The sequence below is a fragment of the Brassica rapa genome, chromosome A10 (assembly GCF_000309985.2).
Source record: "Brassica rapa cultivar Chiifu-401-42 chromosome A10, CAAS_Brap_v3.01, whole genome shotgun sequence".
Classification (NCBI taxonomy): domain Eukaryota; kingdom Viridiplantae; phylum Streptophyta; class Magnoliopsida; order Brassicales; family Brassicaceae; genus Brassica; species Brassica rapa.
Genome location: NC_024804.2, coordinates 19,756,610 through 19,772,964, shown reverse-complemented (window position 1 = coordinate 19,772,964; position 16,355 = coordinate 19,756,610). Strand labels below are relative to the sequence as shown.

At 35.1% G+C, this 16,355-nt stretch overlaps 2 protein-coding genes across 2 annotated transcripts; both read right to left on the bottom strand.

The window, feature by feature from the left end:
• Positions 1-113: 113 nt before the first annotated feature.
• LOC103847280 (phosphatidylinositol-3-phosphatase myotubularin-2) lies at positions 114-6,091 on the bottom strand. The gene is made up of 19 exons (XM_009124337.3): positions 5,409-6,091; positions 5,177-5,245; positions 4,945-5,019; positions 4,782-4,853; positions 4,603-4,672; positions 4,421-4,470; positions 4,045-4,334; positions 3,783-3,856; positions 3,631-3,694; positions 3,460-3,525; positions 3,027-3,126; positions 2,830-2,943; positions 2,482-2,651; positions 2,181-2,265; positions 1,769-1,987; positions 1,606-1,665; positions 1,450-1,514; positions 1,051-1,330; positions 114-910 (listed from the first exon to the last, which is right to left on the bottom strand). Exons 1-19 carry the CDS (start codon positions 5,514-5,516, stop codon positions 434-436), a joined length of 2,508 nt encoding a protein of 835 aa, XP_009122585.1. The 5' UTR covers positions 5,517-6,091; the 3' UTR covers positions 114-433.
• Positions 6,092-6,364: 273 nt separating this feature from the next.
• LOC103847279 lies at positions 6,365-9,338 on the bottom strand. Its single transcript, XM_033281900.1, has 2 exons — positions 9,136-9,338; positions 6,365-8,525 (listed from the first exon to the last, which is right to left on the bottom strand). The coding sequence occupies exon 2, from the start codon at positions 8,512-8,514 to the stop codon at positions 6,727-6,729; it is 1,788 nt and encodes a 595-aa protein (XP_033137791.1). The 5' UTR covers positions 8,515-8,525; positions 9,136-9,338; the 3' UTR covers positions 6,365-6,726.
• Positions 9,339-16,355: the final 7,017 nt, after the last annotated feature.

The following is a 16,355-nucleotide window of genomic DNA, read 5'->3' as shown; positions in this document are numbered from 1 at the left end:
CGTTGTCCATAGCTACAAGCTCAGACATTCGAAGATATTCATTTGTCCACCACTAGATTGTTAGATAGAAACGACGAAAAATCAACTGGAAAAATAAGTCCAAGTTTTTCAAAAGTTCATGAACTAAACCATATAATCAACTCTATCATCCTCAGTAAGATAATTTACTTTTAACATCAATCCTCAAGTCACTATCAAGTATCAACCAAACAAAACAACAATCAGATAATCTAACTTTCACAATGAAGCCAGAGGTCGTTGAGACCATGATCGCATTTGCTATACACGAAGTTAGTTCCCGAGATGCTCCTCCACACTCCAAAATGCTCTCGGGTTTATTGATGGTTATGATCCTCTTTGCTGTTGCTATGCTTTTACTCTGTCAAAAAACATACACACAAGTCCTCGATGATATCTGGTGAGACACACTCTCTCATTCAGCTGTGAAATAGCTGTCGTATATGGAGAGTTTATCAAATGCTTCAAAGTTTGCTTTTAGCCCAACTAACTGGCTCCCGATCTGAGCACAACAACCCGCGTCAGGCCAGCGACACGTTCCTTCTCCTCTTGCAAGCAACGGACACAATGCTTGACAAACTTTTTGTTCACTCACTGATGAGACAGATTCTGAGACATCTGTTTTACTGTCCTCGGATTGTTTTGTGGGAATTGAGTGAGAACATTTCTGTGGCCCGTCTCCTACTTCAACTGTGCATTCTCCGTTCTTTGCGACATTAACCTTGCAGCCGAGTGACTGCACGACCCGTGATATGACTGCACGCTCTTCGATAGCTCTCTTTGCTGATTCTCTAGCTGCAAGACTTTTATTTCTTTCGTTAAGCAGCTCTTCTCTCAGTGACTCTACTGTAGACGACAATGCATCTACCTTCCTTTCTGCTTCTTCTTTCTCCTGTTCCAATTTTGTTTTATGCGACACACAAGAAGCAATCGAGACCCAAACAAGTTAGCAGACAATAATAAACCGGCCAGGTTAAGAAGCAAGAAAAGAACTCCATTTTGGTCTAGAACAGGTTAAGAAGGATGTGTTACCTTCTTCATTTCTGAGTACTTAACGGTCATGGCTCTACACTGGACCTCGGTTTCTGCAGCGATCGGTTCCACAGGGCAAGCCCACCGAAGATGGAACTGGGGCCAGAGAGTCGGTGCTAGAGCAGCTGCAGGAGGTAATAATGGACCATCATATCTTGAAGGATCGTAAATTGGATTACAATGGGAATGCGAAGTTCCACTGCAGGAACGCAAATCAGTCAAGTAAGACCACATGCATCCACAAGCTTCAGAAATTCCACACTCCTGCCTCTCTTTTTCACTGCAATCATCAAGAAAGCACGATCACTTCCTATTCAACCACATAACTTTTCAACTGATGTAATAAACTTCTAACTTTACAACTAAGCTACCGAAGATGGTTTCGAACCAGAGGGTTACCTATTGCACAAAAAGTTCCCAAAACGACATGAAAGCAAGCAGTCCATGAAATCTACCAGGAAAGTCTGAAACAAAAAATATTGAAGGGTAGAGAATAGCTTTAGTATAAAATCTCACCATGAAACTTTCAGACATCTGCAGAGTCTATATACATACCGGAGAAAACTCGAAAGCACAAGGATACATCCGCATTAGCTGCGAAACGCAATCAACCCACTGCAAACATACCAATAACCATAAACGTGAGCATACTCAAATATTGTTGGTAGATCTGCCACACCAAAAAAGAATAGATCATTTGCACATAAGAGCTGCCTACCTGCAAAAATATAGGAGAATAATTGTTCAGCCCATGTGAAGAGCTAGAAGGTTGAGCAGCTGCTGATCCTGAAGTTTGCGGCATTGGAGATGAAGGGTAGCTTCTGGCAGAAGAAGTCTGAATTGGTGATTCAAAATTACCAGATCCACAAACGTTAGTCATTCCTATACGATCTGAAAACGGGTGACCGAATGCTAACCAATCCTTTTCGACAAGAGCCTGATGTCAATTCAAAATAGTAGAAAGACTTCGTTAGCAAACAAAAATCTAATAGGTGTAGTTTATGTAATTAGTTAGCTGGTAAGAACATCTGAAGTGGTAGCATCTAAACTTGAAATCGATAAGAATTTACGTAAATTCAGTCACAACGATAACATTAACACAAAATTCAAAACTATAGCATGATGAATACCTGAAACCCAGCAAATGTTCTGTAGTATGGATCAAGCAGTAAGCATGCAAGAGAAACCAGCTGAGTTGTTCTGTCCCAGCCATCACTGTACATTGACATCACAAGTCAAGATATAAGAGCAGTTTTACTGAGAAAAGTAAATTGCATGATTTTACAGATGATAATTGATTTGTTTTCTGTCGTTCAAAAAAAAAAAAATTGATTTGTTTTCTTAAACCAGCTGAGTTGTTCAGTCTTAACACAAACATTGGTATCGCCTAATAAAACAGTTAAGTGGTGATGTGGCCTTAAGATAGCTAACCTGCAGTGCACAAGAACTGATGCTGACTCCATCGCAACACGTGCAGCAATCCATGCCACACCAGCTAAGATGCTCTGGATGTGGCTCAACCAACCACTTTCTCCAAGTAAGGATACTGACGCAGACATACTACTGAGATTACCTCCACTCCAAGTCCAGCCACCATGTCTCTATAGATTTCACAAAAATAGATAACCTTTAGCAACGGAAGAGGAAGTTCACTCGAAATTTGATGTAACATCATGTCCACATGCTTTAAGCTTAACACAATAGAAGCATATCCTACTTGCCTGCTTACAAAATTGTTGCCAACTAACAATACAGAGTCTCCTGGAATTCAATACTTACCAAGAATGACGATGTCCCATCGGATGATGTTGTACCGTGCATATCTAAATAATCCCTAAGGCGGGAAAAGCTCTCTCTCATTGCATGTATGTTGTCAATCCCAAAGAACACAATCTGAAGAGAAACACTGTCAGTAAAAATAAGCAGTTTCAGAAGACAAAATATTGAGCTTCAAACCACTTAGGTTATGTACAGACTTCGGATTGCAAATAATTTGAAGATGATTCTGAGCCTCCTCCCATTGCCCCATTTGCTAATGCATTTTTCCTAGGTCTTGCATCTGCGATATAAAGCTTGCTATGGCATAAAAACAAAACGAGCGTTAGTGCATGTTTTTTATTACAAAGTATCAACGTTCATCCGTATTGAAGATATGAACCAACAGAATATATTTGTATTCTACCCATATAGACCTTTCTATATATTTCAGAAAATAATGCCACGTCTAATGGGGCCAACAATGAGTGGTCATCTCCAGGGTATATGCATATGCGATTCTTTGTTTACTAGCACTCTCTTTCAGTAAACAAAAAAACACGCAAGAAAGGCAAGCACATGGAAGTGTCATGGTACTAAAGATGATAAAAAGGGATCACTAAATCCAAATGAGAAAAACCATAGGAAGCTCACCGTTGTGCTCCCTCGTGACCAGCCAACTGAGTGCAGAATGAAGCAACAAGTTTCTCATCAAAGTTACTGTTGAAAATGGGGCAAATATATCAAAACTTCAGAATGCACCACTTCAAGCACTTTGATAAAATAAGAAATTAAATTATCGTGCAGAACTAAGCTTCTATATACCTCCTCATGTTCATCATCAGACCAACTAAAGGTTGTGATGAGCGAGCAATCACAGCTCCACTTCCTGCAATAAATTTCAAAAACTAATATGTAAATAAGGAAGCTATGCCAACGAAATTCAAATGGAAGTACCAAAACAGGAGCATTTCTACCCGGATGACACCACGAGATCACGGGCAAGCGACATTTTGCCCGGAAAGTAGACGCCTGGATTAGCTCTTCATCACTGACATAAAACATGCAATAATTTATTCATGTCTATACTACAGTTTAAACCCAAAAAAAAGAGAGAAGAAAAAGAAAGAGTGGTATGCCAAGTTACTGAAGAGAAAATTCTGTGCCGGTCTCAAACACGAACACAGAAGCTCTCAAAGTCTGGCAGAGACCAAATTAAATTTTTTTTTCATATCCTACCTAATTGATTTTGGAACCATCAAAGCAAACGGATAGGTCTGACACAAGTCATAATTCGAGTTCAAGTTAGTTATCCGCCAATAGTCATTGGACAGTGTGAATGAACCATCTTCAATCATATTCTTTGACGCTTTTAGTGAACTTTTCCCGAGAAGCCGAAAATATTCATTAAGCAATCTTTCCTTTGGGTTTTTGTTACCGAAATTGGAAGGCCCACATGAAAAAGCATAAAGATCCCACACTCTCTCTGGGTTGCTACACTTCAATATTGCATCAACCACAGCACGTCTCTGCAAAAGTATGCCAATAGAATCATATAAGCTTCAAGGAGCAATGAAGAAGGCAGGATAACATGAACAAAGTCACAAATTTTGACCTGCTTGGTTCCAGGTCGAAAACCATAAACAGTTATCCTCATGTCTTTGCCTGCAAAATGCACATCATTCACAATAAGTAAACTCAAAGTAACAGACTGCAGGTAATAGATAAAACGGTAACAATATCCCTTCAACCAACATTACTGTCATGTAAGAAACAAATGGCAACACGGAAACGTACCAGTGACTTGTAAAAGACGTTTTGGTGGATTCTTGTCGGAGTGATGTCTGTTTGATTGACCTTTCAGCACCTAAATACAACACCAATGACTTACATAGAAATTAAAATCCAGAGCCTAACTTCACAAAAAGCAATTAAACAATGCTGTCTTCCTCCAAAGATAAGATAACAAAACATACCATTTTGCTAAACTTCTCGATAGCCACCAGTGGAATTGTACCAAGCGGAACAAGCTTTCTGGTTCCTTCAGTCTTCACACAGAAAAACAAGGAATAGATCCTTCAATTCATAACGGCAATAACATTACAAGGGGTCAACACAAAGAAGAAAGACAAGTCATACCAGAAACAGAATACGGAAGTTAGTCAGCAAGAGGGTCCCCGCCTCGTGGGTGTTAACAAGGATAACTCCACAACACTGAAATCAAAAAGAACTTTAATAAATAGGCAAACATAATAGCTTTATCTATTGCTAATTTTCCAGAACCTGACTGAAGCATTCTTATCATTATACAGGAATATAAAATTCCCAATTTCAAATGAATCCAATTTTGATAAAAAAACAAAGGACATACCTCGAAGGTGATCCTCTCAGATTCCAGCAAGCAATCCAAGTTTGAAAAAGAGCTTGACCAAGAAGCTGGCTGATGCTCCAAACAAAACCAGAGAATAATAGTAAATGTAAAAATCATTAGGCTTCAATCGATTAACCCTAACAATAACGATGTTCTCATCTTTCTTGCTCAATTCGGTTACGCGAGAGAGAAGCTAAGAATTGTCACAAGGGAGAGAGAGAGAGAGCATTACATCGAGTTTACTCCATTCAATCACGTCCCAGCTCCCGGTGCCTTCCATCTTCTCCGACGAATATCGCAGCGATCGTAATCGCCTAGGGGAATTTAACGGCGCCGTCATCGGAATGAAACGGAGACGGTGATGAGGCTTAAGGCTTCCTTTCACCTGCCGCTCAACGGTGACAGACAATAATGGGATTCTTCACGCTGCCTTTTCGCCACGACTTTCCCAAATACGACGTAGTTACGGGAAACGTTTGCGTTTTTTTTTTTTTAACTTTTTATTTGTTTATTAATCTTTCTTACCTATTTATGATTTTTGTTAGTTTTTTTAAATTATAACTTTATATATTGATTTTTATTTATCTTAAATATCAATTATGACAGCTGGCTGATATAAAGTGGATGATTAACCCCGGTCTCTAATTAGATTCTTAGTTTCGAATAATTAAAAAAAGCTAAGAACCGTCTATTAAATTAGAGATATAAGAACCGTCTTTTAGCCGAAAAATATATAAAAAAAACAAAAAAAATGTCAAATCATGAATTAAGAACCACGACTAAGAGATCGGAGTTAATCATGCCCTTAGTGTGTAATTTTGGGTATTTATTTGGCTTTTGTAAACTCTATTATTAAGTTAATATAAAAAGACTATACAAATCTAACTAATAAATTAATCATTCAAATCCATTATTATAATATCCCAAATGAATTGCAATAAACTGAATTTGAACTTGTATATTTATGATATAAAGTCAAATGAAATTGCATTATGTGCTAAAATACTCAAATAAAGTATATTAAATGGTATAGGTATGCTGAATGATTTTTTTTTTTTTTTGGCTAAACGTATGCTGAATGTTGAGATTTGGACATTTCAAGTTGGCCAACTATGCAAGTGCGGTTTCCACAAACCCACAATCACATACGAATAAACTGTGACCGAAAGAGAAAACACCAAGCACGAATGATGATATAATACAGACAACTTCAACAAATCGGAAATTGAAAACCCGAAGTTTAAGGATTCTGCTGTATCGGATTTTACATAAAATCAAAAAACAACCTTTGCACATACGTATATGCAGTAGTAGTATGCATCTCAACCACAAATAAAATCGTAGAAACAATATACAACCTTACCTACTACAAGTCAAGAATTCGCAATCCACCAAGCAGAATAGAAAAGGAAAGAGGAGCTCACATCATTATACCTCTCGTGGTAATCGACCAATGTCACAGCTATTCGTTTTTGGGTTTGGTCCAAGCTGCGTCCCCACGGTTTGGTCTTCCCGGGAGTGAGTGTTCAATAATGTAGTCTTGGAGAGATTCACTTCTTGTCTGTGTCCAAACATTTCTCAAGGGTTTTACTAGTGGTACACTCTTGAAGAGCTTTAGCGTTAAGTTCTCTCCCAAATCTCCAGACGTAGTTAAGCCCAACGAGAAGCTCAGTAATGATGGTTTCTGTTTTCTGCTGGTTCGCAAAGAAAAGGGTTTGCGCAAGAACTATGTGCGTCCTCGAAACCAAGCTCTGGTGCTCGTAACTCCTCTCCGACTGCCATTTTATCATGTTGTGAGCTAACGGACCAAGCCATTCCAGGATCCCCGCCATTGCGTCTGTCCAGTCTTTCGCTAGTCCTGGATCGTATACCGTGGAAGAGCTCAAGTTTTTCGAGTAGGGCTTTAGCCTCTCTCTCAGCGACGTTCTCACGCTCGCCGGTAACATGCTGTAAAGGTCGTCTCTCGCATCGTCGCCTATCAAGTGAGGAGATGCAACGAATCTCTCTATCACGATGATGACGTTGGCATAGTGTAGCGCTAAGCAGGCGGCGCCAAGAGTGTTAGGAGCAGCGTCTGACAGCTTGGGCCGAGAAGGAAACGTCAAGTTTTCATGATGATGATGATGCTCACCACTACTACTCCTAGCTCCGTTCTGTGTCCTAGTGCTGAGAGGATTAACAGCGTCTTGAGACACCATGCAGCCTTTAAACGGGCCAACCTGTGTTAACCGGTTGGATTTGGTTTGCTTTTTGGCTGAGGAAACTGAAGGCCTTTCAGGAGTCTGAGTCTGCCCCATCTTCTTGTTATGTTTGCCCATTCCGAGAAGTGGTCTTGACTTGGAGGTGATCTTCCCGAGCTGACCCGAGTAAAACTTAAAACGTTTGTTCTTCTCTGCAACAAGAGGACCAGACTTAGGAGACTCAGTGCTGAGAGAACCTGAGAGGAAGTCACCCATCTTCGTTGACCTCGTAGCAGCTGAGCCTGACGCTGGACCGGTGAATCTCCCAAGAGGACCAGAAGCAAATCTAGGAGGACCAGTACTCTCGGCTTGATGAGACATTTGTGTCAAAATAGTAGAAACCGATTGGCTACGACCAATGAAATCAGAATCCGCAGAGCTAACATCGCTAGCCTCTACTCTGTAACTAATCCCAAAAACATGTTTAGTCCTAGTCAAGACTGTGAAAACCGATCTAACCAAGAGAAGAACCGTATAGTCATAAGTACGGTTCCAAAGCGACGCGTCCTGGAGAGTCTTCACCTCATGTCTTTTCCACGCGACTTTCCTCTGCCACTCCAATAGATTATCGGTTGCAGATTCGCTAGTCAGCATCCTCCTGAAACTCTGTTCAAGATCCGCTAAAATCTCAGTCTCCTGGTAAAGACTCGCGTTAGACGAAATAAAACGCTCCATCCTCTTCACTTTGCTATCCATCTTCTTCCACCCAAACTGCCACCCGTACGGGTCAGCTCCCGTCACCATCATCTCCCCGAAACAACTCTCAAAGCTCTTCAGCTTAGGATCGTTACATTTGCTAGCGAGCCTAGCAACAGCTTTCGCTACATTCTCGACGCTCTCCATCATCTCGTCGCGTATTAGCCTCACGACGAAGTCGTCGTCTTCCGAAACTAGCTTCTTGATACCAGTGGAACGTGTTATCTCGTCCCTAAGCCTGGCGACGTTCTTGTCGCTCAGAGACTGCCATAGATGAACGAGTTTGGAGAGTAAGCTCGCGACTTCGAAGGCTAATACTCCGAGCACCTCCTTCTCTTTATGGCCTTCGTGTTGCTTCTTTGGGAATTTCCACAGATTACGAAACCAAGTCTCTGAAACCATCTTCTCTCAACCTGGTGCGTTGCCAATAGACCAAAACCAATACAAATTAACAAACATTAAGGAAGCAATCTACTAGCCAAAACAAGTAAGGAAGTGCAGAATCAATCAAACACATGACAACAGATAGTAAATTGCAAAGAACAATCACCCACAGCAGCTAATGGGCCTCCCATGTCCGTTCACTCGCCCGTGGGCCCATTTCGGCGACGGGTGGTGCAGTGCATTAATTTTCCGAAGTCTCGAAAGTCATACAGTAAACACGACTTTCGAGCCTTTGGAAAATTAACACACTGACCGTCTCACGAAGTGAGGCCCACAGGCTGAGTAAACGGACGTAGGAGGCCCACAGCAGCGGGGTCGTTACAGAAACATCAAGAAAACAGCTCTTACGCAAGCAAATTTGGGGAAAACTAGCTAAATAACTCTTTTTACATAAAATCTCTAGCTCAAGGTCTCGCTACTTAAGCCATTTCAGCATCAAATTAGCAACAAACAAAACTAGAAAAGGGAAGAAGAAGACAATCACTGAAGACGCGTGATTCGAATTGGAATTGTCGGTAGGGAATAGTAAGATCCACACAGAGGAAGCTCGTAACAGTGGGGGGAAGAGAAGAATCTTACCGATCATTCGGAGGAAAGGATGTGAATCAGAGAAAAATCTGGCGGAAAAAAAGAGAGAGGAGAGCGAGGAAGATGCAGTGAAGACTATGGCCACATGGAGAGAGAGAGGTTACAGCAGGAAACTGTGGGAAGAGAGAGAGAGAGATACTGATGATGAGCTAGTTTTAGTTCGTGTGAAAGAATCCTATAATTGCCTTTTTAATCTTTTTATTTTTTAGGTCTTTAGATTTAAGATTATTACGTTTTCTGCCTCAAACTTTTATAATTGTCACTTTTTTTTTGACTTAACTTGTTTGTTTGACGTTGAACTCGTCAATACTGGAAGCAAAGGAGTTAAGTGGATTGTTACTTGTTGGAGCGAAGACAAAATACAAATACAAAAAAACAAAATGCCACGTTTGTAACTAATTGTGCTAATAATGATTAAATTAACAAAGTTAACAACTTCATGAATAACCATGTTTATTTTCGTATCTCATAATTAAGTATGCAAGTCTCAAAATCTTTGTAAATGTACCCATAAAGATTGTGTTTATTACTCTCTCCCTTCGTTTTAAAAAAAAGACGTTTTGGAATTGATATTTTGTTCTAATATACCAGAAAACTAGGAAAAATATAATGATAACAACTTTTTTTTATCCTTTTTACTATTTTTTTAGTTAATAAATTCAACTTACTTATTCTTTAAGTCAATTAATGAATGGAGATAGTAAAGAAATTTTACAAACTATTTTGTTTTATGTGAAAAGTGTAGAACGTAATCTAAGAACAAATGGAGAGAGTATAAAAAAGTAGTTTATGAGATGATTAGCTATTTTTACTGTCACATAATCATTGCTTTACTTTAATCAATAGAAAAATCGTGTTTCCATCACTAGAATGTTGACATGTAAACAAATTAGATTTATAATAGTCAAGAGAAATTTAAACAGAGCAAAAGAATCTCATAATAATGATTCGTGACTTGTGATTCTTGTTTTTGGGGCCTACGGATATAAACTATTTATGTGGGTGTCAAATTCAATCTATTTAAATTAAAGGAGCAACAAACAAAAAATTTATCGTATCACAGATATCTTTTCCAATTTCTATGGTGTAAATAAGGATTTATTACAAATATTAGGGACTAAAGTGGAACTATTGAGTTAGGAAGAGATCCGTCACATTCATTAATGGCTAGCACGCGGAAACTTGTCGTTTATACAATTACAATCGGGTCGGGTTTTGAATTCGATATGGGTTAAATAATAGGAGTATGTCTAAAACTAAAGCCTTTTACAAAAATGATCCATTGAACTTCCTTGATAACATATGGTAATTAAGCCAAATGTAGCATTGAAGCAAGTAAGCACTATTAAATGTCATACCATAAAAACGTGTTGAATCTTTTTTGGTTAAATTGATTTAAAACAAACTTAGAAGAAGAATATAAACTTTATAAAACCTTACAAAACCAAACTTACAAGATGTGGTAATTTGGTTTTAATAAAAAAAAAATTAGAACAAAGCACAAACCATCAGTTTTAGTTTTAAAATTATACTAGTTTTTGATCAATGTTTTAAAAGCACGGATTTATTTTTAGAATGAATAAAAAATTATATGAATTTCTATATAAGATATTGTATAGGTTTGGACAAATATTTCTGGAACAAAAAAAACGATACCAAACATGAACCTAATTCATAAATAACTGAATCTTATATCTTCTTAAAGAATAAAACCGAAATGAACCGAAACAAACCAAAAATTAAATGAATATACAAATTTAAAAATAAAAATTATATATCTACAAATATTTATTATATTTGATTTCTCAATAACCAACATAAATACTATTTATTAATCAAGTTACCCTATTTGAACGAAAACATATATATTGATATATTATAACTTCTCAATATTAATTTATGGATAACATTTATTTACAATGTATGTATATATTTTATTAAATCAAATTGGATATAAGAAAGTTATAAAACATATATTGTATTTAAATGTGGTGTAGAAACAATATTTTAATTTGTAAGTGTAGTGTCAAGAAAAAAAATTAGAAAAAAATTTAAGGACCTAGTTTTTTTATCAAAACATAAATAAAAATATGATTATATCTTATTTAAAATTTTCTGAAAAAGGGTTTAATAGTATTTGTATTGGGCTTTGTTGGTTCAATGTTTAGTTGCTTTTTTTGTTTGATTTCATATATTATTGAAAGTCGGTTTGTACATATTTTTATTGGGCTTTTTTCTTTCAATTTAAATTTAATGGGCCTATGCGTTTTGACCTTTTTACCCAACACTGGTCAAAATCGTATCTTCTTAATGGTCAAAATCGTATCTTCTTATTGACCATTAAATATTAAAAACATAATTTACGTTAATTAAAAAAAAACAAAGCTGATTACTTCTGAGAAGCTTGTCAGTGGAAGATGGTGGAAGATGAATCGAGTTACCTTCATTGATGGTCTTTCAAAACTGAGATGTATTACTCGACATAGCTCCTGAAAATAACCTTCCATGGTAGATCTAGAACCAGTTGTTAATTTTTTTTATTTCTTTGAACTATAATGATATTTGTTTTCCGAAAAATGAATCTGACAACAAATCCTTAAAATACATGAGATATCTTCTCAGGTTCTGAAAGTAATCAGCTCAAATCCATTCTTACCTGACTTGAGAGTGCGACTTCTGCAAAAGATGTTCGTATAAGCTGTTTGTTGGAGAAGAAATTCCACTCGATAAGCTGGACCACCGTTTTTAAAAAAATCTGAAGAAAATAGCAACAATCTAAACCATCAGGTAAGACCCTTAACATTGGTTTTGTCTTAAAAGTCTATACAAATATAGGATAGTATGTTATGATAAGGGATAATATAGGATTACTTCGATAGGTATCGATTTTAGCAAAACATAATCGGCATATAACCATTCTTTCACCAGCTTCTTGGCAATTAGCTTGAATGCTTTCAACAAACTTTTCCCATAGACAACAAGTAATCCTATGGTCATTGTCAAAAACATTATGTCAAACTATGAATTAAAGTTATATGATATAAGAATCAAATCAATAAAATAACTTACGCAATGTCTGTCAAGGTAAACTCATTTTTTGTTCTTTATTCGAGCATCAAAATGTTTCTAGATCTCCTAATTCAACCAGGGGCGAAGCTATACTTCTTTTTAACTGGGTGCAAAATTATTTATAAAAGGAGAGTAAAAAGTATTGAACCTAAGATTTTGGAAAACTATAGATGCATCATAACCAATTTAGCCACTTACATTTTACTTTTCTAATATAAAACGTTAAATCCTTAAAATATACTGGGTACACGTGCACATGCACCCATAACACTCTACCTAGTTTTGCACCTCAATTGAACACTTCACCAATAACATCTGATAGTTATAAAAACGTAACTGACTTTGTTATATACAAAGAGAACGTGGTTATTCATTTAATTAAATTAGATACATTTAAAAATAATCAATTTTTGTAAGTAGTTCGAGTGACAAAAAAAAAAGTAATATGCCAAATAGTAATGAGACAAATATTAGCAATTATTTTATTTTTTATGATATTGATTGTTTAGTCGGACGAACATCAGGCTTTAAATTTCATTAGAAAATCGAAATTCACAAACGGACTAGTCATTGCTATTATCCTTCTAGACTCGTTCGGTTTCAATTCAGAATTTCAGTTAAGAAAAGCTTTGATAAAATCAAACAATGGGCTAATTTCTGTTTTATAAACTACCTAACAAAGCCCAATATATATATATATTGTTTATAGTCCATAATTCCTTTTAAACTTCTCATAGACAAACGTTGAAGTGTGTTGTAAATGGGAACCCCGAATGCTTTTGAAATTAAAACTTAGGAAACTAATTATCAGACTAATCAGTATAAAAATTAGTCAAAGAATCTTTCCACGTGAAAAACGAGACAAACAAGCGCCTCAAGGGCTTTCTACGTTTCGTTCGACGACCACGTACGTTCAATTAATCAATTCCATTCGTGGAAAGATAATTATAATATTGTGCCTGTAAAATATTTGCGAAAATGTACTTTAAACAGTAAAATATCATTTTATTTACGATATAATCGTCAGCTTAGATTCATGCATTTATAGTATGCTTCTTCAATATTAAAGATTTTTTCTTCAGGGCGTTTGCCTAGTTTTTACAGAAAGCAAAACGAACAATTAAAATAGGATATAAGTGTCCTCCGTTTTTATGTTATTCAGTTAACTTTTGACTATTTATATTGAAAGAGTCAATGTTCGCAAATCGCAATTAATATGTTCTATGTTGGCTAAATCGGATAACAAATATGTCTTGTCTAGCGGTACATTCCGTTTAATTCGGTTTTTAGTTAGCTGTTTAATCCTTTTCTTTTATCTTGTAGTATGTATTTTTATCATTATTTTTAGTAAATAAAAATAATCATTTTTTGATGAATTTTTTTTTGGTTGAGAAAGATCACTTTGTGATGAATTATGTATTTAATTATGTTTGTTCGTCAGCAGTTTTTTTTTGAAAATAAATAAAACCTTATTATTTTGGCATCAACTTCTGTCTAACTATGGTTGTAAATATTAGTATGTGTTTAAATCTTGATACATATTGGTAGATAGTAACTAAGATTTTATTACGATATTGGAGTATTAGTTTAGGCACTGAAAATCAGGTATAAATCGTATTTTCCTTATATATGCATGCATTCACTTATTAGCTGAAATTCTAGTATCTTATTTCCATTTTCTTAGAAATATATATACATAAATAATTTTCTGATATTGATAAGTTAATGTACTTACTACTTCAACTAAAACATAAATCTAACTGAACATGCATTTATTATTATAAATCCGTTTTAGTAAACCCAATACTATGGTATGCTTGTTAAACATCTGACTAAAGCAAGTTTTTTCTTAATTATTTTGAGCGAAACTATCGAAGCAAGGTTAGAGTAACGTATTGAAAAATTAGCTAAATTATATGTAATGTTAAAGTCAAGGTATACATCATTATCTATTAGTACTTAAACTTGTTAAAATCCAGCTATTAACACTCATTCGAGATGTTAAAAAAACACTTATTTGTAGGAAACAATATAAACGAAAAGGAATAAAACTTGGGGCAGAAAAAAAGAAAAGATATTGTACAGCTAAAAGAAAAGCTTACTTTAAATAACATCAGTATCCTCTTTTGCACGTTATTCCTATTCTATGTGCCTGAGTTTTAGTGCAGTAATATTTTATGCTTAACTAATATTAAATCAATCAGCAATTGTTGTCGACAAAATATCTGGCTATACTGAGTTGATGAGACCTTCCATGTCAATTACAAAATGTTTGATTGTTATCTTTCATCAATCGCCATCGTTAGAATCAGATAACCTTAATATTACCAATTAAGGACGACCTAAAAGAAAGAAAGAAAAAGAAACGATTAGAGAAGATAGGCAGAAAGAGTAGTAAGAAGAAAAATGTTTAGTTTCACTAAATATATACTATTATTTTGACACTTTGAGCAGACTTTTTTTTTAAATCCTAAATTATATAAACATGATGTATCCATCAATTCTTTTCATTTGTTTGCATCTTTAAATAAGATATAACTTATAAAAATATTAATTTTAATAACTGTATATCCATTTTTACACATTTCTAGTCGTTGTATCACATGTTTAATGTAATACAAAATAAGCTACCAACCATCAAATAAGAATGGAATCCACATACTGAGAACAAAAACACGAGAATCCACTGATAATGATAATTGAGACGTTACATTCTCTTTGTCAACCACTTTTCTATAAAAATTTCTTATATACTATCACTAACCTTTTGCAAAGATGTTTTTATGGCTGTCGATATCTATGTTGCGTATATTTATAATTGTTATATCACCTGTTTAACGAATTACAAAACAATGTATTAAACATAAAAAAGAATAAAATCCATATACCGAGAACGAACACGAGAATCCACTGATGATAATAATAGTCGAGACGTTACATTTTTTTTATCAACCACCTTTATATTAGAATTTATTGTATATTAACACTATTTTTTTCTAAATAAGTTTTTACGGTTGTCGATATCTATAGTATATATTTCTAATCATTATATCACATGTTTAACGCTATACAAAACAAAGTACTAATCGACAAAAAGAGTGAAGAAACCCACATACCGAGAACGAAGACGAGAATCCATTGATAATAATAATAGTCGAGACGTTACATTTTCTTTATCAACCACTTTTATATTAAAATTTATTTTATATTAACACTATTTTTTTCCAAAGAAGTTTTTACGGTTGTCGATATCTATATTGCATATATTTCTATTCATTATATCACATGTATATATTTCTAATCATAAAGTACTAATCAACAAAAAGAGTGAAACCCATATACCGAGAACGAACACGAGAATCCATTGATGATAATAATAGTCGAGACGTTACATTTTTTTTATCAACCACTTTTATATTAAAATTTATTGTATATGAACACTATTTTTTTCCAAAAGTTATTACGATTGTCGATATCTGATTAGATATATTTCTATTCATTATATCACATGTATATATTTCTAATCATAAAGTACTAATCGACAAAAAGAGTGAAACCCATATACCGAGAACGAACACGAGAATCCACTGATGATAATAATAGTCGAGACGTTACATTTTCTTTATCAACCACTTTTAAAAATTTTGTATATTAACACTATTTTTCCAAAGAAGTTTTTACAGTTGTCGATATCTATAGTATATATTTCTAACCATTATATCACATGTTTAATGCAATACAAAAAAATTTATTAATCGACAAAAAGAGTGAAACCCACATACCGAGAACAAATATGAGAATCCACTGATAATAACTGTCGAGATTTTTCATTTTTTTAATTAACCACTTCTGCATAAAATCTCGCATATATTAACACTAACTTTTCACCCCTAAATTTATCATGATTACAGTCTATTTTACGCATATTTCTAAATTTTATATCAATATTCCACGTAATACAAAATATAATACACCAATCATCTAACAAGAATGGGACCCACATACCGAGAACAAACACAAGAATCCACTGATAATAACTGTCTAGTACATTTTTAATCAACCACTTCTGCATAAAATCTCGCATATATTAACACTAACTTTTTACCCCTAAATTTATCATGATTACCGTCTATTTTACGCAT